The sequence below is a fragment of the Xiphophorus couchianus genome, chromosome 11, assembly GCF_001444195.1.
Source record: "Xiphophorus couchianus chromosome 11, X_couchianus-1.0, whole genome shotgun sequence".
NCBI lineage: Eukaryota > Metazoa > Chordata > Actinopteri > Cyprinodontiformes > Poeciliidae > Xiphophorus > Xiphophorus couchianus.
Genome location: NC_040238.1, coordinates 11,451,042 through 11,475,174, shown reverse-complemented (window position 1 = coordinate 11,475,174; position 24,133 = coordinate 11,451,042). Strand labels below are relative to the sequence as shown.

At 37.2% G+C, this 24,133-nt stretch overlaps 1 protein-coding gene across 5 annotated transcripts in view; it reads left to right on the top strand.

Annotated features, from left to right (window-relative positions):
* arhgef12b (Rho guanine nucleotide exchange factor (GEF) 12b) overlaps positions 1–22,479 on the top strand; it is a 45,043-nt gene extending 22,564 nt beyond the window's left edge. For all 5 annotated transcript variants that reach the window (XM_028031614.1, XM_028031612.1, XM_028031613.1 and 2 more), the window contains 28 exons: positions 1,592–1,690; positions 1,779–1,889; positions 3,329–3,427; positions 3,519–3,561; positions 4,945–5,050; positions 5,129–5,266; positions 5,422–5,454; positions 6,819–6,933; positions 7,054–7,153; positions 7,252–7,467; positions 7,689–7,836; positions 9,620–9,786; positions 10,863–11,009; positions 11,205–11,290; positions 12,276–12,398; positions 12,519–12,633; positions 12,727–12,827; positions 13,288–13,365; positions 13,944–14,019; positions 14,142–14,309; positions 15,779–15,866; positions 15,947–16,027; positions 16,114–16,196; positions 16,712–16,987; positions 17,063–17,215; positions 18,181–18,362; positions 21,095–21,167; positions 21,247–22,479. In XM_028031614.1, coding sequence (XP_027887415.1) covers positions 1,592–1,690; positions 1,779–1,889; positions 3,329–3,427; positions 3,519–3,561; positions 4,945–5,050; positions 5,129–5,266; positions 5,422–5,454; positions 6,819–6,933; positions 7,054–7,153; positions 7,252–7,467; positions 7,689–7,836; positions 9,620–9,786; positions 10,863–11,009; positions 11,205–11,290; positions 12,276–12,398; positions 12,519–12,633; positions 12,727–12,827; positions 13,288–13,365; positions 13,944–14,019; positions 14,142–14,309; positions 15,779–15,866; positions 15,947–16,027; positions 16,114–16,196; positions 16,712–16,987; positions 17,063–17,215; positions 18,181–18,362; positions 21,095–21,167; positions 21,247–21,260 — 3,219 coding nt within the window. In that variant the 3' untranslated portion in view covers positions 21,261–22,479. The remainder of the gene's footprint in view (positions 1–1,591; positions 1,691–1,778; positions 1,890–3,328; positions 3,428–3,518; positions 3,562–4,944; positions 5,051–5,128; positions 5,267–5,421; positions 5,455–6,818; positions 6,934–7,053; positions 7,154–7,251; positions 7,468–7,688; positions 7,837–9,619; positions 9,787–10,862; positions 11,010–11,204; positions 11,291–12,275; positions 12,399–12,518; positions 12,634–12,726; positions 12,828–13,287; positions 13,366–13,943; positions 14,020–14,141; positions 14,310–15,778; positions 15,867–15,946; positions 16,028–16,113; positions 16,197–16,711; positions 16,988–17,062; positions 17,216–18,180; positions 18,363–21,094; positions 21,168–21,246) is intronic.
* Positions 22,480–24,133: the final 1,654 nt, after the last annotated feature.

Here is a 24,133-nt window from a genome sequence, read left to right as displayed (position 1 = left end):
AAAAACATTATAAATCCTCATGTCTTGTTCACAAGTTAGTCACAAAATTTACATGCTAGATTCCTGCAATTTTACTGTACATTTCTGAAAAAGTACAGTTATGTAATTTTTTTAAGTAACTTGCAATCTATTGATAATTTCTATCAGTTAATGTCTATATTCCTTGAAAATCACCACAAGACTCTGGAAAGTAACCTTCAAGTTATGGGATAGTAGCTAGAATGCAACCTCAATGTTCTGGAATGTAACCTGTACATTTTATGAAGTTACCTGTTAGTCCCTGGTAAATTTGGTAAAAAAATAACCCGTAAACGCCTAAGGTTTACCGAATGTAGTCTGTGTTTTCCAAATAGTTACCTGGTAATCCTTAGAACCCATTATTATTATGATGTCCTATAAAATAAAGCTTTGAGTCCTAAAAGGAACTATATGTATTGTGGAAAAGTGACTAGAAGGTGACCTGTTAGTTCAGAATGTAACTTGCAAGTTTAGCTAACACACTGGACTATAATATGTAAGCTCTGACAAGTAACTTTAATGGTTTGAGAAAATAACTTGGCTGTAACCCGTGAATTCAGAATGTCACTAGCATAGCAAGTTCACCAAACATCCTAAGTTTGTAAGTAAAATAAGTGAAAAGTAACATTTTAGTTCAGAATATAGCTTGGAAGTTTTATGAAGGTTCTGGAATACAACGCATCAGTTTTGGAAAGTAACTTGTAAGTTATGTGAAAGGTTCTAGGATGTAACCATGAAGTTCAGAAGACAATTTGCAAGTTTAGCGAACGTTCTGTAATGTTGCTTTTAAATCATTAGTAAGTAAATGGGATGTAATGTGTAGGTTCAGAATGTAATTTACAAATTGAGTGAACATTCTGGAATATATGAAGTTCTGGAAAGTAACTTGCAAATTATAAGAACATAAGTAGAATGCAACCTTTTAGTTCAGAATGTAACTTGCAAGTTCTGCAAATGTCCTGGAATATAATGTGTGAACAGTTCTGGAAAGTAACTTGTAAGTTATAGGAAAGTAACTAAGATGTAATCTTTAAGGCCAAAATGTAACTTGCACGTTGAGGAAAAACTCCGGACAGTATCTTATAAGTTATGAGAAAGTAACTACAATCTGTTAGTTTAGAAAGTGCCCTTCAAATTCTGTGAATGTACTGGAAAGTAATTCATAATATCAGGGAATGTGAAATGTAAGTAGCCTGTTAGGAGAAAAACAAAATTTGTCATAAGTTCCAGAAATAGAACCATGTACCGGGCCTCTCTAGAGTTAAAATTGGGTTCAAGATCAAAAACTTGAAGTTCTTTGTAAGTTTGATGAGAGTAACCTGTAAGATCAATGGATGAATTTTCAAATTCTATGAAATTGTTGGAAAGTTGGAAAGTTCTGTATTTCAGAAAGTGAGTGACCTACAATATTCAGAAAAAAGCTGTGGAGAGTAACCTACAAATTCCACAGAGAAACCTTTAAGTTGTGGTGTAATGCAACCTTCTTGTGCCCATTGTTTTTGAATGACCTGGGTTTTTTTTGTGTGTGTTTACAATCTTCAACCCAGCATTTCTTCTTGAATGTGTCAATTAGGACTCCAGTCCTCATTCTTCTGTGGCAAGCCCTCCATACACCGTAAACCCCCAGATAATCGGAGCGGAGGACGACTACTTTGACTATCAACAAGAACAGGTAAAGTTTTAACAACCTGTTTTTACTTTTCACAGAGGAATTAACCACACGATGCTTATCTGATGAACATATTTCTGTTAATCCTCAGATTAACGGCGAGTGCAGCTGTTTTCAGAGTATTGACTTGCTTAAGTCTCGACCTGCTCATCTGGCTGTGTTCCTCCATCATGTGGTGTCCCAGTTCGAGGCGGCTCCTCTGGTACGTTCATAAACACAGATCACTGCCTTGCCTATTATTGGACAGTGCAGTTGTTTGGTCAGAACATTGACAATAATGTTAATAATTGATTTTACAATTAAGGCATACAGAGATACAACATTAAATGGTAATTCATCCGACAAATGTATGATTTAGAAAAACTTTTCTTAAGAATAAACTAATGATTTTCCACATGTCAGCAAATTTCAAAACCTTAAACTTTAACTTGTCGAAGCCTTTCTGAAATGAAAAGGAAGAGAAATGATCATGTTAATTCCCTGTAGCTTCTTGGTGTTTTATATTAAATATCTTGTATTATTTCCCAAAGACCTTCCAAGGAACTTGATAAAGAATTTACAATATTTGTTTGGAAACATTTAAGTTTCCATCCATATGCTGATCATCCAAAGGGGCAACAAATCAATAAACTAAATAAGTAAATATATGAATACATGTGATAATTTAATCAGACTATAAATACACACTTTGCATAGTAGATTAAAAATACTCAACAAGTAATCAATTTGTTAAATACTTAAGTAAATGTGAAAAAAAGATCTAAATTTGTCTTCACTGCACATCAAAGTCTCATGTAGATAAATATTTGTAATTTTTAATTACTAATAATTTTAATACATTTATTAATATTATTAATATAATAATTTTATAAAACTGAGTTGCAGAATATTATGAGTTTCTGTCAGCCTAACCTTTTAAAGTGGGCTGGTCTAACTCTGAGTTTTACAAGGTGATTGGTTTGCAGGTAAACTGCTGAAGGATTTGACCAATCATGTGGCAGTTTGAATATAGCACCATGAATGGAAAATGATTACATAAATGCCTTAATGATCATCTATAATTTGTGTGACTAAATCATTTCACTGTATTTAATATATTTTTGATATACTGTGTATATACATATATGTATATCATCTTGGGTCTCCATAATTAATGGAAAACGTTTTTAAAAGTATTGTGGTGTGCTGCATGACTTTGCGATGCTTAAACATAAAGAGGTGTGCATAATATAACCAAATCTTGTAAAAAATAACAACCTGGTGGCTTTTTAAATTGAAATTGAAATAACAAATGGTCTAAATTAAAACATTTCTTGAACACAGAAAATGTGTTTGTCTGGTGGAATCTGGAAATATGACCTGCTGTGATGGTTTTCATGTACTGCTCAGTTAAATGTGTGGATTACAGCTTTTAAACTCCAGGGTTTATTATTGAAAAACAAAATCCGGTTTGACAAATTAAACAGAGATATTGAAAAAACTAACATTTTCCTATGAAAGTAAGTGTACTGTATATAAAGCCTTGTGGGAGGCCATTATTAATAGAGAAATGCTGTTTCCTGACAACACAATGTGTTTTTTTTAATTGAGGAAGGAAAGTGGAATAAATTAAAACTCATACAGTGTTTTCTTCCCCGTCAGCTTTGTTATCTCTATGCAGAAATGCACAAACAAACCAGCTCCAAGGAGAGTCGACGCTTCTTTATGGAGTTCCACTCTCTCTTCTTAGATAGAACAGCAGTAAGTTTAATCTCTGTTCTCCTGTTTTCTATTTTATTTCTCTGGTTTGTTGACATAATTCTTACTCATTTACATTTTTTGTCTTTTCCAGAATCTAAAAGTACCAGTTCCTGAAACAATAGCAGCAGAATTAGGTAAGGGAACCAAACATTAATATAATGCATTTTATAGAATATCGGATGTTTAAACTATTAAATTGGGCAGGTATAAGCCTTTTAAGAGTTTTAGGTATTTTTGGATTTTAGGTATTCACGGGTGGCTGTGGTAACCTAGGCTACTCTGTATAAAAGAAAAATCAGCTGAGTAATTACAAAATGCAAGTCCTTCCAGGCTTTTTTGTGATTGTTTTGCAATCGAAATCACTGATTTTGTGGCGCTGCTTTAGAAATATCTGCAAAATGTTTTACTCATTAAACCTCTTCCAAAATCTACTTACAGAAGAGAAAAGATGAGAAAATAACAAGAAGACAGACGTTTTTAAAGAACTTCAACTGGTCACTTTCCGTTACGAACAGACTGTAACTTTACATCAAGTAGGGCTGAGGCAGCAGGGAGTTAGCTGTGACTTAAACCCAGTGTTTTTATCATTTTTGTGGAAAATTTGCAATAATATCAAAATTAACCATTAGTGAAGAAAACTGTGTGGATCTGTTGATTTTTGCATTAATTTTTGTGATCTCGAAATTTAAAAAAAAACTGGAATGTTTGTAATTCCCCCCTTGGTAAATCATAAATTAACTTTTTGGAGTTTAGAGGAGACATATGATGCTTCCTTGAACAGGTTAAGGTAGGTATGTGGGCTACATGAAACATGTTTATTACTGTTTTCTTGCAGAAAATCATTCTTAGATCATGAGATTTAAGTCTGCTCAGTTCTGCTTATTTTGAGCTCTTTTCTGAATGAGCTGTTTTAGGGCATTTTGTCACTTTAAATCCAAGTAAGCTGCCACTGACCGCACCCCCAGCTCAACATTTACACTCGCTCGTGAGAATTCCCGCAAGAGATGCGTAATTATACTTACAACTTAGAAAAGCGGAACTGGTGCCTCCTGCACAACACACAAGAATGCAGCAAGTGGTTTCTGGATGGCAAGTCAACAATTAAACACTTGTCTTTTCCAGTAGCCATTGTACAGCACATGCAGCTGTAAAAACAGCTGATCAAACATACTATAGCTCAGCTTGTGTTACTAGTTAATGGGGCTGGACTTGGGTTGCTAAGTGACAGTGCAGTGCCCGTTCAAAACATTAACTTATTGCCAAAAAACGGCTGGGTGGGCTGTTTTTTTTAAGCTTTGGTTATTTTTAGAAGAAATTGAGTCCAAAACGAAAGTACAAAAATGTGCAAAATTTGACTGTTACATAATATTTTATTAAATATGTTGCCTCCCTAATGGATGAGTGCATTTTGTTCCCAAAGGTTTTATTAAATGTTCTAACCTCATCAGTTCTTTCTGTGAAAGTACAACCTGACTGATGTGACTGTTGACGGTTCTTGTTGGTTGTTTGCGTTTTAGAGAAGCGACGGTTGGAGCTGATCCCAGAGGATCTGTGTAAACAATACACTCAGGTGTTACAAGACTCTCTTCTGTCGGACCTGCTCAAGAACCTGGAGGACTTCAGGTAACATCCACAGGAGAAATGGAAAGGTTTCCCTCAGAGATACCGAAGGGAGTTAAACCGGTGGTCTTTGCGCTGCAGACAGAAGCGCAGCATGGGTCTGACCCTGGCTGAAGACGAGCTGTCTAAGCTGGACTCGGAGCGGGGCAAGGACCAGCCGGCGCTGGAGAAGGAATGCGCCTGTGCAGAACACATCCTCGCCAAGATTGAGGATATCCTGTGAGTGTCTGAGTGCAAACGCTATAAAAATACACTCATTTATTCTCAGATGTTAATGTGTGTGTGGGTGTGTGTGGGCGTGCGTGGACGGGTGTGTGTGTGTGTGTGTGTGTGTGTGCGTGTGTGTGTGTGTGCGTGTGTATGTGGTGTTGCAGGCCAACGACTCAAGCCTCCGAAGAGGAGAAGTGGTGAGAACAGGGACTTTTTCTTTTCATGCATCATTAGTCAGCTGCTGGGCAGTCAGATGAATCTCGTTTTTGCGAGGTATCTTAGTTTCTGTTCTGCTTTTCCATTTCTAATTGAGGCGCTGCACATTTTATATTGTACTGGATGAAATGCCTGTTTATAAATACCTGTGTTTTACTTGTAAATATTGGTCTACAGTGCTGTGCAGAAGCACGTTTAATTCCAACTAAATATTGCTGCAGAAGAAAAATGAAAAGAAATGAGTGGTTTTTTGGAAGTTATTCAGATTTCTTGAGTTTTTGCTTTTTTTTTCACACTGAAATGCTTGAGATAAACAAAAATATTTCATTATTACACAAATGATCTGAGTTAACAGAAAACAATGGTTTTTAATGAGGGCTATTATGTAAAATGAACTATTTTTTAGCTTTGCATCATGCTATATTCCCTCGTCAAAAAATTTATCTGGAATGTTGCCTTGATTCTTTCCTGCATCTTTGAGAAATCCTTTAATCTCCATGGCAACCATTCCGGGGTGCCTAAGCGCTTGCTCTCACAAAGTGCTGCCTATTTACACAAAGGTTCTCCTCAGACGTGCAGTCTGTCGCGAGGCTTCTGCCTCACAGACCATTACTCCCACACTCAGCTCCTCCAGACTAGTGGCAGTAGCAATTAGCTAACACCTGGTGGAGCTGCGAGTTTGGCGGGTTCTTAAGAGCAGCTCTGGGGTCATGGAGAAGCATTGTAGTGATGAAGTTGTGAATGGGGGAAAGAGTAGGAGGTTTTTAAAGGCCTAAAGAGTCCCACTTTTCTCCACTATCCATCATTTGTTCTTTCTGTCATTCGTTCTTTTCTATCTGTTCTTTCTGTTATTTGTTCATTAGTTCTGCCAGAGTTTGATTGTTTGTTCCTTCTATCATTTGTTCTATCCCTTGCCCTGCTGTTCTGTCTGTCTTTCTATCTTTTTCTGCAGAAGAAACAGCCTCTACAGTCACAGAATTAGGTGACGAGGGATATTAAAAAACTGGACCGTTTTTTGGTCTTTTTTATAGTTGTTTTTTTTTTACATGAAATTAAATTTTAGACATTTTGAGCTTCTAGTCATATGTTTTTTTGGACCCTACTATCAGATAAACAACTTGCGCTCTAAAACAAGAATCAAATAAATGTGTGTGTTTTCCTTGGTTTCTGATAAAAACATAATTACATAAACTTTGAAAGCAGTGCTTTGTAGTTACTCTACTTATCTTTGAGAATTTGAAACATTTAAGTGTCAAAACAGTAAAAACAGTATTTAAGGATGCAAATATTTTTTCACAGCACTTGATATTTGTATATTACCTAACGTTGAGCCTAATTTGTGCAGCCAAGCTATGCAGTATGTGATTCTGACCTACATGAAGCATCTTGGGGTGAAAGTGAAGGAGCCTCGCGGTCTTGAACAAAAACGTGCACGCATCACCTTCCTGCCCAAGATTAAGGTACAGCCTCCTTATTCTCATAATTTTCACTGATTTGGTGAAGAAAGTGAATTCACCTTTTCATTCAACGGTCTTATGATCGTACCTTTATTTATTTATTTTTTATTGTTTTGCACATAGAGAGGAAGCAAACCTGAGAAAGATGGTGATTGGAAGAAGCCTCGGTTTCCCAACCTCCTTGTTCCTCCTCGACGTTTGAGCAGAGTGGACTCCACTTTGGGTAAGGAAAAACTTTTTTATTGGTCTCATTACCTGTGATCATTAATATATACGAAAATACTGCAGTTCTACTTGTTTGCATGTGTCGTCTCTGTGCAGTGGTTAAGTCTGTGGAGCTCAATAAGCAGCGCTCTCCAAAGTTCTCTCAGCCGGCCTTCGTCATCCCTGAACCAGCCGACCATCCTGCCTCGAACCCTGGACGCAGCCGAGCCAATCAGCTCAGCCAGGGGTCGGACACCAGCACCCAGTCCACCATCTCTGTCGCCTCCCTGGGTCCCAGCTCCGCCGACTCGACTGGACAAGAAACAGACACCAGTAAGATTTCTCTGCTTCTTGTTCATTTGCAGGTTTAAGAAAACTTGTAATTTTCTGAGTTACAGAAGATTACAGCAGTTACATCAATGCTAAAGTTAATGTTATCTGGTTAATGAAAAACTGTGATATTATTTAATAAAACAGAAGCTACAAACCCATTCTGGACCATATGGTTTTTATGCTTTTTATGCACTTTTACTTTTTTTGCCTTTTCCATGCAGGTGTCTCTCCATTTTGCATCCAGTCGAGACTCAGTGACGGCCTGCAGGCTGCAGAACACCAGGACAGCCTCTCTAGTCCAATCAGCACTCAGTTTGACTTCAGCCCGTCCAGTGTTGACCACCGAGAGGACGACCAGGATGCCTTCAGGCAAGTTTTCCCCTGAGCAGTCTTTAATAGATGAGACATGCAGCAGCTCTTTTGGTAACATGTATCCCTATGAACCTAAGACAAAGTTGACAATGTTTGCTTACACCTCTAGAAAAACTTTTGAATATTATTATTTGTTTCCTTGAACAGGTTATGACTATACAAAACATGTTCATTAAATTTCTTTGCGCAAAATCAATCTTGGATAATGAAATTATCTATGAAATTATAAAATATTCAGTTTTTTCATTCTGAGCGCCTTTCAGAATGAGCTGTTTTAGGGCTCTGTTTGTACTCACCTGAAAATGGCTGCAAATACATGTGCAGTTGTACAACCATACATCTTTGAAAAGCCTTACACCGTGTTCCAAATTATTATGCAAGTCATATTTTCTCAGATTTTCTTAAATGGTCAATGCAAATGATGGTCAGTATAATTTTCAAGTCATGAACTATTACAGTATAAATCAAATTTTACTGAACAAAGCTCCCCATGAGAACAGTATTTTTTTCAAAAATAAAAAACTCAAAAAGCACTGTTCCAATTTATTATGCACAGCAGATTTTCTAAACATTTTATGGATTATAAAGATCTGCAAACGGTCATTCTTTGAATGTGCAGCATTAAGTGGTCACATGTACTAAAATCAAAAGATATTTCAATCAAAAACATCTTAACAGACAAGTTACATGTTAACATTGGACCTTCTTTGATATCACAGCACAATTCTTGATCCATTGAACTTGTGAGTTGTGGAAAGTTTCTGCTTGAATTTATTTGCAGGATGTCAGAATATCTTCCCAGAGCTGGTTTGATATGAACTGCATTCAGATCTTCTGCTGGAGGAAACTCCAAAGGTTCTCAATAGGGTTGAGGTCAGAGGTCAGAGGAGGATGGTGACCACACCATGAGTCTCTGCCCTTTTATGCCCATAGCAGCCAATTCTTAAGTAGATTTCCTTTAATTGAGCTCACCAGACAAACTAATCAACCAGATCTCTGAAATTAATTATAGTGATTCAAAGAGCCCTGACACACAAAACCATCTATAAATGTAATAGCACAACAAAAAATGTAATCTTTATGACACTTAAATCCAGTTTGCATAATAATTTGGAACACAGTGTAGTGGAGCCTCCCACACAACCAACAAGAATGCACCAAGTGATTTCTGGACAAAACACTTGTCTTTTCCAGCAGCAATTGACCAAACATGATAGAACTCCTCTTGAGTTGCTAGGTAACGGCACAGTGTGACTCGATAATTTGGAGGTTTTTGAAACGGCTCATTTTCCAGACACAAAAAAGCATTAACTCGTTGCCAAAAACAGCAAGGCTTTTTAAGTGATTTGGCTTGATTTATTAAAACCTTCTTCGTCTGTAAATATGTTCTACCAGAACTCCTGGACGTTTCAGCTTCACTTGGTTCAAATTCTGTAAAAAAATTCTTCTATTAAGCACTTTTTACTACTCAAGTATTAATTGGTTTATGCAAAATTATTCAGCAGATCAGTTGGAAACTGATATTAGGAATGCTATGTTGATGTATTTTAGGCAATAAAATTATTATTTGTTCTTGTGCATCTTTTAATGTATTTTTAATTTTGCATAATACAAGCTTGAAATGAAACATCTGCAGCGTGTGCAAATCTTTTTCTCCGATTAGTCGTCAGAATAATCAATCGAGTAACTATAATAATCATTAGCTGCAGTCCTAAAATACTTTGTCAGCTAATGTTTTCTTCTTCTAAAGTGTTCTATAATAGTTTCTGTCTGGCAACAGGATGGAAATTCAGCCCACGGTGGGTTCAGCTGACTTCCAGAGCGAGGACGACCAGGCAGGAGAGGTGGAGAGTGAGGAGGACCCTCTGAACTGGCAGAAACTCGTCCCTCGAGGCGTCTTGGCGAGTCTCACTTCAAAGGAGATCAAACGGCAGGAAGTCATCAATGGTGAGGCGACAGCATTTTCACAATAAAGCATCATTAACATCAAAATTAGGCAATGTTGGTAAGTTTTTTTGTTTTATCTTTTTATATATCGGCATCAGTCCCAGAAGTAAAACTGGACCAATATTAAAAACAGATGTTTATTTCCATCTTGTTGCTTATAAATATATATTAAAAATATATACTTTTTAAGTTTGAAAATGTCTGCAAATATGTTCTACCCAGAACTCTTCAAGTTGCCGTTTTAACTTCACCTGGCTCAAGTTCTGTAAAAAATAAAAATGTTTTCTATTAAGCACCCAATTATTAATTGGGTGATCCAAACAATAATCAATGATGTTAAGTCAAGCAGAAATGACTGAGTGTTCCACATGTTGATGTGCTTCCTTTGCTACAAATGATCAAGCTTGATCAAGGAAGGATGTGTTATTGCATTTTAAGCAATAAAATATGTTTTCTTATTTTAATAAAGAATTTAATTATTTGTTTATTTGCATCTTTCTAATATTGTGCAAAAGCTATTTAGGTGGTTAAATAAAAAAAATCTGCACAAAATTCGACCTTTTTTGTTTGTGGTCAGAATAATCAGTTACTAATAATTATTGTTAGTTGCAGCCTTAAAATATGTGATACTACTAAATATTGGTTATCAGCCATATCAGGAACATTAATTTTATATATCAATGTCAGCTTAAATTTTTATAGTTTAGTTTAATATATTGCTTTATTTTGAACCATATTAAAGAACAAAATGCATATTATTCCCCATAATAGGTCAAAAACGAATAAACAAAGAAAATGTATACGTCCACATATTAAAAAATATATATACAGTAATATACATACAGTGAGGAAATAATCTGAATGATCTAGTTCATGTTTTATGTAGTAATACTGTATTTAGACATAAACAAAAATGCATTTAGCGTGAAAACAGGTGGGAAGAAGACAAACTTATTTACTCCCACTTCCTATTCATACTACTTCTAAATATTCATATTGGTGCATCTCTAATCCTGAACCATCTGAAATGCAGCGTGTTTGTTTAACCTGACTGAGTTCACGTCTCCATCTCTTAGAGCTGTTCATCACTGAGCGCGCTCACCTGCGTAAGCTGCGGGTGCTGGACGGCGTCTTCTGCCAGAGATTGAGCAGACACGGCATCCTTCCGCCCGACGACATAAAGCACATCTTCACTAACCTGGAGGAAATCATTCAACTGCATGGTAATGCCACTCTATTACATTAAAGGCTTCCTGGTGACGGCTCAATTCAACAACTCTGTCTTCTAAGAAACATTCAAAACCTTTACAATGTCCAGTTGTTGCAACCAAACCTGATCACGTATTGTGCAGTTTGTGTATTTCTTGCTGATAAAGATGTCACCAGTAACAATGAGGTCTCCTCACCCTGTTTGATAGTTTCAATAACAGAGCAAATGACCGCCATCAGGAAGAGGAGTGAGACCTCTGTGATTGGTCAGATTGGAGATGATCTCCTGGCATGGGTAAGACTCTCTCTATAAAAAACAAAGAGTCCCATTCTATTTTCAGAGTGCTTTCTATGTAAAATGAGCAGAAATCTCAGACACTACATATTACTACAAAATCCTAACTTGATTTTTGAATTTGTTTAGTTTTTACTAGAAAACATTTTCTAATAAGTCACATTATCATTTCATAGTAGTATTTTTTACTTTCCTGGTCTTTTGAAAACCTTTTCAGAGACAACTGGTAATAATTAGAATTTACTGTAAATACTAGGAATGTAGCAGTACATGAAATTCCTATTCGGTACAGCCCATTTGGTTCAGACTGAACAAATACGGCGCTGTTTCACACCTGAAAACATATAAAATATTTGTGTGAAACTAAGGCTACATTCACACAGCTGGTAAGCGTGATTTTTTTTTCTTTCTAAAAAAACAACAACAAACAAACAACAAAATATCATATTTGTGCCTTTTCCATATGTGGAATTAAATCTGATACATTTTGGATAGTTTTCAAAGTTTTATCTGACTTTTATATCATTTGTGTGAGACATGAGTCATAGTTCTGCTCCAGAAAAAGCCAGATGGTCAATAAATAGATTTCTAAACACAAATACGAAGGATATTATTTCTATATTTTCAGTATGTTTTAGTTAGTTTTATTAATGCACAATATAGTTTTTCCCGATTAATAATCGTTTTTATTTAATTCAGTTGTTGTTTTTTTATTTCAGTTCAACCTCACTGGAAACATTGTAGGAAAGCAGCGTCTAGAAAGCATCCTTCCATTTCTTAAAACGTGACCTCAGTTGTGGAAATAGTAAAAAAAAAAAAAGTTTTTTACAGTAACATCAAACTCCATTGAAGTAACTTTGACCTACTTTATTTTTTGCCACAAGTTTCAGTCGAAACATTTAAGATTCCCATGAAAAAAAAAAGATGGTATGTTGTGTCATAAAATGCAGCAACATTAAATGATTTGAATATAAATGTGCTTCAGTTCAGCGAGGAAGAGGAGAAGATAAAGAGAGCGATAGGAATGTTCTGCAGCAACCAGCCGTCTGCGCTGGAGCTCATCAAGACCAGGCAGAAAAAAGACCAGAGGTTCAACCTATTTATGCAGGTCAGCACAGCATCATCACCACAGTGGTTTCCTTGGATGCTGGGTTTATTTCTGATTAAACAAAGTATTATTCTATTTATTTTGTAAAGGATATTTTTTTGACCAATCTTGGATTTTCAGGAAGCTGAGAGCAACCGCTTGTGTCGCAGGCTGCAGCTAAAAGACATCATTCCTGTAGAAATGCAGCGAATGACAAAGTACCCGCTCCTCCTGGACAATATTGCAAAATACTCTGGTATGAATATGACTACATATATATATATTCTAAAAGGGGAACTTGAACTTTTTTGGTTCTTTCTTTGCAAAGCTGTTTTGTCTGTTTTCACAGAGGATGGTGAGGAGAGGGAAAAGGTGAAGAAAGCTGGAGAATGCTGCAAGAAGATCCTGAACCACGTCAACCAGGCCGTGAAAGAGGCTGAAAACAAACAGGTTAACACATCAGAATATTCATGAAACATATTCAGTAATCAGCAGGGTTTTTTAAAAAATCTATTTGTCACTCATCACTGTTTTCAAAGTAGAAGTCATATTTTCAGATTAATTAAACTATATTGTTAATAAGGGTTTCATTGGATCACTTCTTTCTTTTACTTTACTTGTATTGGTTGGGTATTATTTGTGTTTCGTAGCCTTTTCATCCCAGATTAACTTCATTTATGTTTCACTAATTGTTTCACAATTAACAAGAAAAATATATATGTAAAATTAATAAGACAAAATATATGCAATTAAGTAATTAAATGAAAAAGAAGAAGAAGAAAGTATCTTGATTTAATTAGAAGAAAATACAATAAATAAATAAAAAAAACTGTTCTACGATTTGGCAAAAATAAATTTGATCTACTGGTGTAAGTACTAACTTTTAATGAGTTCTGTTTTATCTCAACAGAGACTAGTGGAGTATCAGCGTAGACTCGACGTCTCGTCTCTGAAACAAAGTGAAAACCCCATGATCCTGGAGCTCAGGGTGAGAAACGATTGCTGAATGAAAAAAGGTCTGAACATTGATGGATTTTAGCCGTAAGACAATTTTTGTTGTTTTTACTCAAAAACAGGCCTGTTTTATATCATCAGTCTCCACTTACTTTTGGAGTTTCTATCTTGGGCCCCTTTCTGGATTTCCAGTACATATTGTCATTGGGGTCCATTTTCAATCAACAAAGAGTGACAGACAGCTGAAACATGCCCATCTTACTCACAATCAAGGATCTGGGATTTCTTCACCATTTATTCCAGATGTTTTTGTGTCGTCTTCGTAATTGTTCAATTAGCTTATTGTTTCAAGGCATTGATAGATCAACCAAACACCTGGCCCGCCATGCCTATGATTTTTTGAAATACATAGCTGACATTAAAACCTTAATGCCATCTGTTTACATTGAAAAACTTTCAACAATATAAAGAGATCTTTGTCATTGCTAAGTTGTGAAGCAGCTATCCATTTCATATAGGAACTAAAGAAACAATTGAAGATCCATTATTGTAGATGTATTTTATCAGTTAATTGTCAATGAAAGTATTTACTATAAACTTTTCTTTTTGCAGAATCTGGATTTGACCAAGAGGGAGATGGTATATGAGGGCCCGCTCTCCTGGAAAGTCAATAAGGACAAGACTATTGGTAAATATAAACAACCATAAATGAGAATACAGCTTTAGTTAGATTTATACGTGTTTAAATTAGTGGTCAAAGAAGAAAGAGCATTCTAAAAATGCTAATGAGCTTTCATGACGTCCTTTCAGAGCTCTACACGCTTCTTTTGGAGGACATCATGGTTCTACTTCAAAAACAGGATGAGCGTTTGGTTCTCAAGTTCCATGGGAAGAACCTGACCAGCATTCCGGATGCCAAGCATAGTTTCAGCCCCGTCATCAAGCTCAGCACCGTCCTGGTTCGCCCTGTAGCAACCGGTAAGGCTGTCAGTCAATCCAAATACCTTGAATTCAAATATCTTGAATTTTTGCAATGATTCAAAAACCCGAGTTAACAGCATTCCTGTTACCATAGTTTGAGTAGTCGGGATTCTGATATGGCAACACCTAAGGAGCCATTGTTCATATTACCTCTTATAAATATTGTTTTAAAATGTGCATTCCACATACAAACACCACTTTTAATTTCTTTAGTTTAGGACCAGGTCTTAAACATGTTAATTTTGGTTAATCGATTACATAAATTCTAACACGTTGAAATTTGTTAACACAATTAATTTTCGATACAAAAGTCTTGAGCCGGAACCTTTGCTTTCACATGTTTCTGGTACGCCTGTAAGTCTGACGCACAAGCGCAAGTACAAGAACAAGGCTAATGTCATCATCCACAGTCCACATTTCTAAAGAAAGTTTTATTTTAAAAGAAGCATTTGAAAGTTGAATACAAATATATTTAATAAATGAGAATATTAGTGGAAATAAATGTTATCACTAAGTGAAACACGTTAGATTAATTACACACAGATGGATGTTGAAAGGCTGTATTTCTACTAATTACATTGATTTTTCCACTTATATCTAATAAAAACATAACATACAAATATTACATCAGACCAATAAAAAAACTATTTTAATACAGAAACATTAAGGAACAGTAAGTTTAATACCTGCTTAAAGGTTGTCAGTTTTCAAAAGGTACTTTTGATCTAAAAAATGTAAGTATAGTAACACTTTGCATCAATGTTGTGCTTAAATAACTGATTAACAACATTAAATATCTCTGGAGTTGAGTTAATCTCTATTTATTAAAAACTGTTGCAACAAAACAGGTTTTTGAATTGAAAATGTTTATTTTGTCAATTAAATACAATGAATTGCAATCCATTAATTACAGACGTTTAACTCAGTTAACTCCAGTAAAAAAAATTTTTTGAGTCCTACCACTGGTTTAGTTTATACTTGTAAATGCTGCATGTAGCATTAATTTCTCTTACAAGTCTGTCTTGTTAAATAAAGAGGCTTCCACCTCAGCTAACTATTGTTGATTGAAGGAGCGGCCATATTGGATCTCAAAGTTTCACAGAGTCTCAGACTTTCTGAGTGGAAAATCAGACTTTGGGAGACATTTCAGTTGGTTTTTCTGACTCAAATTTGCAAGTTCAGCCTACAAATTTAAAATAGCATAGGGCTTTGGTTACTACGGTGCAGAGCAGTCTGCAGCGCCCCCTGGAGGATGCTATTGGTAGTATATGTATATAGATGTACTGATATTCTGCTTGTTTTTACTACAAATGTTTTTTCAAGGAACCAGAGTATTCTCCTTCCAACTGTATTTTTGACCCCAAAAACATCATTCAAAAATGCAGATTTTCAATCAATTATAGGTAGCACAGCTTGTTCTTTAATTTTAGAAGAGAAATAACTAACTGACTGGCTGTTCTCCTCAGACAACAAGGCCTTCTTTGTCCTGTCCATGTCAGAGAACGGGGTCCAGATGTACGAGCTGATGGCGCAAAAGGTGTCCGACAGGAGAACGTGAGTTTTCATCCTAGACAAAACTTCACTTTTAACGTTTTTCTGTCTCACCTGGATGTGGTTCGCCTCTGCTCATCCAGGTGGCAGTGTCTGATTACGCAGTGCGCTGACGCCATGAAGGCCAAAGCTCACCCCAGCGACAGGCCTCCAGCTCAGGCAGAGTGAGTCCACTGAATCCGCCTCAACTCTCCATGGGCGATGTTTGTTGTCTCTGCTCACAGTATGTTTTTGTTTTGTTTTGCTTCAGAGCCGAACGGGTTGCAGTCGAGATCCTGAACCAAGAGATGCCCAAGCAGAGCGAGACGCTGACTGAGAGCATACATTCAGCAGGTATCTGTGGATGCAAGAAAAAAAACCTGCAGTTTTAACACTTTATTATTAGATTGAAACTTATCATCAATTGGAATCTGCATTAATAAATATCCAATTTTTGTGGCAGAAATAAAAAATAAAAATGTATATAACTGACTATTTTCATAGTGCAAGCAACAAATATATATCTTAATAGGCATTAATATGTCAGCTAGCACAGAAGCTAAGATCCACAGTCATCCTTATTTCCACTCTTGAGGGTTCAGCCAATCAGCGACAAGAAAATTAAATGCTGCTTCTGGATTGGCTGCTGTGTAAACTCCAGAGTCAGCAGTGGTTTAAAAAGATTTTTAAATCACAGTAAATTCATTTTTGCATTTCTAATCTAATGAATTGTGTGGCCCACCAGCAGTTTAAATCAGCCAGTTTTGGTTCCCAAGGCAAAAAGTTTGGACACCACTGTTCTATATTATTATAACAAATACATTATTATTTTATTAAGATCTTCAAAATAGTTTTGTTCTGTGTCCTAGATAAAGATGCTCCATGTTCTCTTGATATTCAATCTCCCATCAACCCCTTTGATGGCTTGAAATCAGAAGATGAGGAAGAGGAGCTGGCGGCTATAGTCAGGCAGGAGGAAGACGGGGAGGAAGAAGAGGTGGACGAAGCCGAGTTGGAGGCCTTCCTGGACGGCCAGCTGACTGACAGACTCTTACAGGAAGGATCCCGCCAGGGCATCGCTCTTCCAGCTGAGGACATGGAGTCAAACTTTCCCTCCTCCAAAGCCGAAGAGGCTCTGCGGACGCGTAAGCCGACGGCGTTCCTTTAAACTCCAAACGCTGGAAAAGCTGGTAGATAATAACCGAAGTCTTCTGTTGCAGTGGCCATGCTGAAGGAGACGCTTTACTCCCACATGATGAGCAGAGAAGTAGAGGAGGAGACAGAGGAGAACAAACCGTCTTCTGCAGGACCAACAAATGACCTGCAGCTCTCTTCTGCCCCCACCGGGGCGTCTGAATCAGCACAACCTAACGGTGAGTCAGCGATTGAAGTTGTTTTTACACCTGGTAGTATGATAGGCCCGGTCCGATTTGGAGACCAAATTTCCAACATTTGATACATTTTTACCTGCTGTTGTTCTTTTTCTCAAAGGGAACAAATTCTTTGAGACCCAGAGACTTTTTCTGGTAACACTTTATTTGAAGGGGTGTGCATAAGACTGACGTGACACTGTCATAAACATGAGATAACAACGGTCATGAACATGAAGGAGTCTTCACGAATGTTTACAACTGTTGTCATAAAGTGTCATTCGGTAAATAATGACCCTTTTAATGCAAAGTTCTGTTGAAATTTGCACTAAAACTTCATTAAAAGTGTCAAAATTGATCTCCTCTTCCTTCTCTGAATGGTCCCTGTGCTAACTAGAAACCACCAATCAGAGCCAGGAGTCAGGTCTTAATGCGGTCAGTCATACTGGTGTTAACACTGTCAGCAGAGCCTCTACTAAATCCTATGGCTAGTTAGCATAGACACTGATGATGGTGAAAAAATTATTTTCCTGTAACGGTAAGTTGGTAAGTTGTTCCTCTGTCATTAGCGCATTTAGTAGTGCATTCACAAAGTTTAATGATAGCGCTAAGACCCTCTTTTGGTTGTATTTACTGAGAATGCCCTACGCTGTAGTGCGCTTCCTGCTTTTGGGTCGGTCTCCGGTCCACTTGACGTTCACATTGGCATTCGAACCACACCAGAGTTAACTCCAACCGAACTGAGACAGAGGTTTTTAGGCAGACCAGAGTTCGCTTTTTTGTCCAAATCAGAGTTCAATTACACATTCACATTTCCCCAAACGAACCGGACTTTCTAGACATAAAGAAAGTTGGGTGGGTAGACTGGAGTTGGGTTTAAGTGGACTAAACAGGACTGGTGTGAACGCACCCCTAATAACGTTTAGATGTTTTGGTCCAGATTCTGAAACCCTCTGATCTTTAACCAGGTGGTTTTGCGGGTCTGGACTTTGAAGCCGGTTCTGGGGAGAGCAGCACCGACGACGACGTCGCGATCGACATGAGGAAGCTGCTGTCCTCCTCCTCACAGGCAGGGGGCGACGGCCCCGACCTGAGCAGGCAGTTGATGACCCACCTGCGCCTCCTGCAAGCCGACCTGCAGTACCTGCAGGTAAAACACACTGGGGTTTGTTTTAAAATGTCTTTATCGTTAACAGAAATCCTGGGAGCCATTATGCGATGGAAAAATCTTTAAATGTGTTTCAACTGATGTCTATTTATTGTTAAACCCTGATTGGTGGCGAAGCAACCTGCAGTGTTTAAGTTTGGTCAAATTGCTTTGATTTGCCCTCATTAGACTGATAAATGAACCAATAGGATGTGATTTCTTATATTTTTTCTTTATGGTAAAAAAAAAGTAATTTTTGATGTAGTGTAATGTAACTAATTAATAGACTTAAGAGCTCAACAACCAGGATATTTATTGTTTTCAATCTGTTATTGTGGTTATTTAGCTATCAGATTGCTGCAAAGTGCTATTATACTGAGTAAAATTCAATACATTTTTATATGTGTTCTAGCGAAGCTCATTTATTAAATTAAGAAGGTATTAAACATGCTTTTCATTAAGTTTACCTTTCTGTATAAAAATATTTGTATAGGTCTGAGGTAATATAATTTTCCAAACATTTTGGTCCCCATTACTAATGAATTAAATTAAAAGCAAAAACCTGGATGAATACTTTGTGTTGCACCTTACATTTTATGTTTTAAGATTTTAATTGTCTGCATATGTTTGAAATAGTGATAGCATCAGTGAAAATTGTTTTTAAATGTGGATTTCATATCCACATTTAATCATGTGGATATGTGTAGCGCCAAACCAAATTTACGTCCTTCTAGAACTGTGATCAAGGGCTACCCAAATGTATTCTGAGGCGCGCAAATGGCCCCTGAGCCTCACTTTGGTCACCCCTGATTTACAGGATTTCAACATAAATGGCCACAACACCCAGCATGATATAATTTGAAGAAAACAAATAGTAACTAGAAAATTCCTGAAGAAATTTAACCGGGGCCTGCCGAAGTGTGCCCGTCGGTTTGGACCCAGCGTTATGATGCTAGAAATTAGCATCAATGCTAAAAAAAGCTGCAATCATATGAGGACAATGACAAGAATGTTGACTAACATGTACTTGCACCGTTCAGTATGATAAAGTAAGTGTATCAGCTAAAATTAGCAAAAATGCTAATGTTAGCATTATTGCTGTCACTAGCATGTGGGACATCACTAGGATGTTCTCTATAATGGACTTACTCCATTCAGTATACTAAACATGGCTAATAAGTCAAATAAATAGCTAATAGCTTATTTAAGCTAAAATGCTAATGCTAATGAACTGCCTTGCTGCGCAAGGCAGTTCCCTAACCTGGGAGAAAAAGATAATGCAGAATAATATTATTGCACCGCCTGCGGCGGTGCACTAACCTGGGGGGCATATTGAGGCTTTTATTTTGAAATTTTTGTTAAGCTTAATTTCAAAGGTCCAAACTAATCCCATGTGTAATAGTCATTGGGTTAAATCAGTTATATAATGCTGAAAACACAAGTAGTTGATGTAAAAATATTCAAAGCTTTTATTTTGAAATTTTCTTTATGCTTAATTTTAAAGTTCCAAACTAATCCCATGTGTAACAGTTACTGAGTTAAATCAGTTATATACAGCCCATAGCAGCACGTAGTTCTAAAGGCCAGTTCAGTCCTGATCTGTTTCAACTGAGTCTTCCAGTATAGTTAGAACTACAGTGATGCGTATTTGTAGTCCTAACCAGCAGCCAATAGCCTCCTGAGTTCCGTTGCTATGGTAAATAATTCTCTCTGCCAACTGTCAGCTGTGAGTGAGACATGCAGGGGGAGACAATTCTCTGTTTGAGCCAGCCAGTTTGAACTAAAAAAAGCATTGGAAACAACTCCTTCCCGTTCGGGAACCGTAATACATATTCGAAAAGCGTTTGAAGCGTATGAGAGGGCTATTTGTCGTCTCCGATAGTCCCGCGATTCATATCTCTACGTCACTCACAGTATTAACAGCGATAAGAGAAAGACATGGTGTGGCCAGATCTGAAATTTTTGAGAAATATATGAAAATACATGGGAGAGAGCCTGAGAGAGCGACAGAAAATCCTGTCGCATGACTTTGCTCTGAAGCACCGTGACAGAAAACCGTAAGCCCTAGAGAAATTTCGAAAACATTTTACCGGAGCAGGCATGTGTATCAATGTCAGGACCGAGTTTGATACCAATTGTGCGATATTTATGGGCGTGACGGCAATTTCAAAATTATTTTGGGCTCAAAAATTCTCTTCATTTCTCACTCTAAAAAAGCGGCAGTTGGTGTCAGTTATGCTCTGCGTTTTGGCAGTTGGAAAATTTGCTCGTTTTTCGCTTTTTACGTCGCCATCATAAGTCCAGTTCCTTATAAAAATAATAGCTCCCTTCTCGGCATCGAGCCGCACGTTTTGATACCACTTTTGTGGGGGTACACGCAGCGGTACGAGCCGCATTAACGGTGATGGAAGAAAAATAAAGATATAAAGATATAAAGAGACATTCTATTGGGTGTAGAATAATAGGTGCCTCCATGCATTGCTATGAACAGGCCCCAAAAATTATATGAGTAAAAGCTAAATAAAGTTTTGTTCTTAAATGTTAAGAATTTTCTTTAAAACATGTCAGAAAACTCCTGAAATTTTGAAATAGAAAATGTGTCCAGTTTCATATTCATGTAGCTCCTGCATCTTTGCATGCAGGATTATGTAGTTTATGTTGATGATTTTTTTTTTTTTATAACAGTGACAGACGTTACTGTTGCTAACTGTTTTGTTGTATTTATGTTATTGCAGGAAGTAGAGATGAAGTACAACGAACTGCAGCAAATCCACAACAACCGATCTACAGACTCAGATGATAACAACGGTGGGTTTCAGCTCTCTTTGCGTACATGTGACTGTTTTTACTCCACCTGTCATCAAACGCCCTGTCTGCTTTGTTTCAGAGGGACTGCAGTGATCGGAGACCTGATCTGAGTCAAATGGGGGATTTCACTTCACTTTAACCCCCCGATAATGGAAGCTCTACTGGGCAAAGCATGATTATCATGTTTTACCTGCAGAGACTTTTCCCAATCAACTGTTAACTGATCGTAAACACTGGATGTATGAAATGGAAAAAGGGAGGTATGGCGAGGCGTTCAGGACTCCATGGATGCTTCAACAGCATGGAAGTAAAAGTGCTATGTCGTAATGATATTTCCTCCCAAGATAAAGAGAATCAGATGTTACTGCCAAGCCACAAATGTTTTCAACAACTCAGAGGCGGACAAACGAAAATATTGTTTTTAATGGATTGAGTTAAGCAGAAATGAGAGTCACTGTGAAAAACGTTTCATGTCCAACGCAAATTCTGATTTCTTGGATGTTTTATTTCACCGTTTGACAAATCCCATTTCCAGAACTAATTTAACTGATCCAGCACGTTTCCTCATTTCGTCACTGATTTTTTTCACACTTGATAGATTTGGATTGATTGGGACCAAAATTGCAACATTTGTTACATTTTCAGCTGCTGTGGTTCTCTTTTACACTACGTACCTTTGGAAAGCATGTTCCCCTCCTCGCCTGTGGTGGCGCTGCACCAAGAACCACTGAAGGAAACGACGCAAAAGCCTCTGAAGACACGGAGAACGACTTCCTTCTTCACAAAATGTAAACAAAAATGGAGTGGTCAGATTTAAGCGGTTGTAGGATTTCTCTTTGGTTGTTGGTAAAAGACAACAAACCATTTGTTCCACTAGAGCTGGACATGTACGTTTGTTTTGGTTGTATTTACCCAGAATGGGCTCTTTAGATTATAAAGGTTGCAGACCCCTGATCTAGACAAAAATATTTGGTAAGATTGAATGTTTTTGCAGTGCCTTCAAACTAGTTAAAAGCAACTTTCTGTGTAAGGAAAGCCGGCAAATTGCATTCACTCCTTCTAGACCAGCACGCAGTGACAGTGGAGAAGAAAACTTTTGGCATTCTAGCTTATATTATGAATATTGTCCGAAAAAGTCTCCGCTACTGTACATTCCCCATTTGGAAGCCATTTATATTTACTTGGCTGGTTTTAGGCATTCAGATGAAGCAGAATCCTGAATCAGTGCATACTACAAAATAAAATGTTACAAACCGCAAAATATTACCAGATATTTTTGATCTAGTTTCAACTACAAAATAAATTGAAATTAGACAAAACTAACTTAAAAGTAGCTTTTCAGGAAGATAAGGGAGCTTGTTTTAAGATAATTCCTTAATATTGATTTAAAAAGTACTAGTTCCACTGGCAGACAAACGTATAACATGGGGAAAATGTCTTGCTCTAATGTATTAAGTTTCTTTTTTTTTTTAAATTACAACAAGCTCCTACTAGTAAGTTAGCTTTCTTGTTTCAAGTGTGCTAAGATATTTTCACCAGAAACTAGACCGAACAACAAACAAAAAACTTGGTGATATTTTGTGTTTTTGTAGTGACGCCGTTTACTTCCTGTCCATTTGCGTGGAGTTAATTAAACTCCATTGTTTTTGCTAGAGGCTCCCTCTAATGTGTTTGGTTGATTACTTCTTTTTAAAGGTTGGACTCACTGGCCGTAAGACTGCGCCGAACACACTGTGGCTTTCACTTCTTGGACAATAAAGCAAAGACGCATTGAGGAGAGACATGTTGTAATGTAAAGCTGTTTAATGTAAAATGTTTAAAGTGTATCAGCTCCGTGGTTTCATCCACTGTTCCTTGTTTTGCACCATGACGTCATGTAATGTATCGACACAAACTACTTAAAGAAGATTTATTATCAAACTGTTCTGAGCTGTTCCACAAGTGTTGCTTTTTATTGTTCTAATAATATAACAGTAGTTTCTCCTCTGCTCTGGCTCGGACATGAGATTTTCAACATTTTCTGGGCATGTTCTGTAGGCCAGATTCAAAACTTACCTGCTGCACTTTGATTTACAGCGAATATTCAAAAGTACAAATATGTATTGGTATTCATTGAGCACAAGGGTATGAAAAGGTTTGTTTAAATGTCCAAAATGGAGGTATGAATTGGTGAACTGACCCGGAATAAATCTGAAGTTCTGATTTCTGAAGATTTTGGTTTCACCCTTTGGGCACTTTAATCTTCTGCAATCTGCCGTGAAGCATAAAAAATAAAAATCTGCTGGCTAATATTTTAAATCTCAGGGTGAGTTTGACTCCACAAGATGGACGTAAACAATGTTAGCAAATAGAAGCTTATAGTAATGAAAGTATGTCACTATTTATCATCTTTATGTCAAACAAAGCTGTCCGTAGCACCTTTAGCACCATAAAAGCAATCAGACAGAAGTAAGACTTAAAGTGAGGTTCTGTTTTATCAGCAATAGTTAGCATGCTAACTATTCAGCTTGATATTTTTTCATACAATGGTTTGTGAATAAAAACGTAGGTCTGACGTTAGAAAAACTGTTTTCTATTTATATTTTTATAATCGTCCTCGCTATAGCGGGACAAAACCACCTGGTACCACCTGGTACCACCTGGTACCACCTGCTCTCTGTTCGCTCTGTTTCTCCTTAACGTTTCTACCAGGCAGGTTAAAGCTGCTGCTGACAGGATCTGGGCTGGAGGTTCACGACTGTAAATAGAAGTTATTGCAGAACCTCAAGTGTTAAAGGAAGATTCGGCCCAATTAGAGTTCATGAAATAAACATCAGAGAAAATATTGTAGCAATAATTAGAACCGCAGCAAAAAGCCAACGATCTGATTGGATGCTGGGAGACACCAGTGTGTTCAAGTTGTGCTAAAAGCAGGGAGAGCCAAGACACCCTACGGAGAAAACCCATTTCGGCCGCTTGTATTCGCG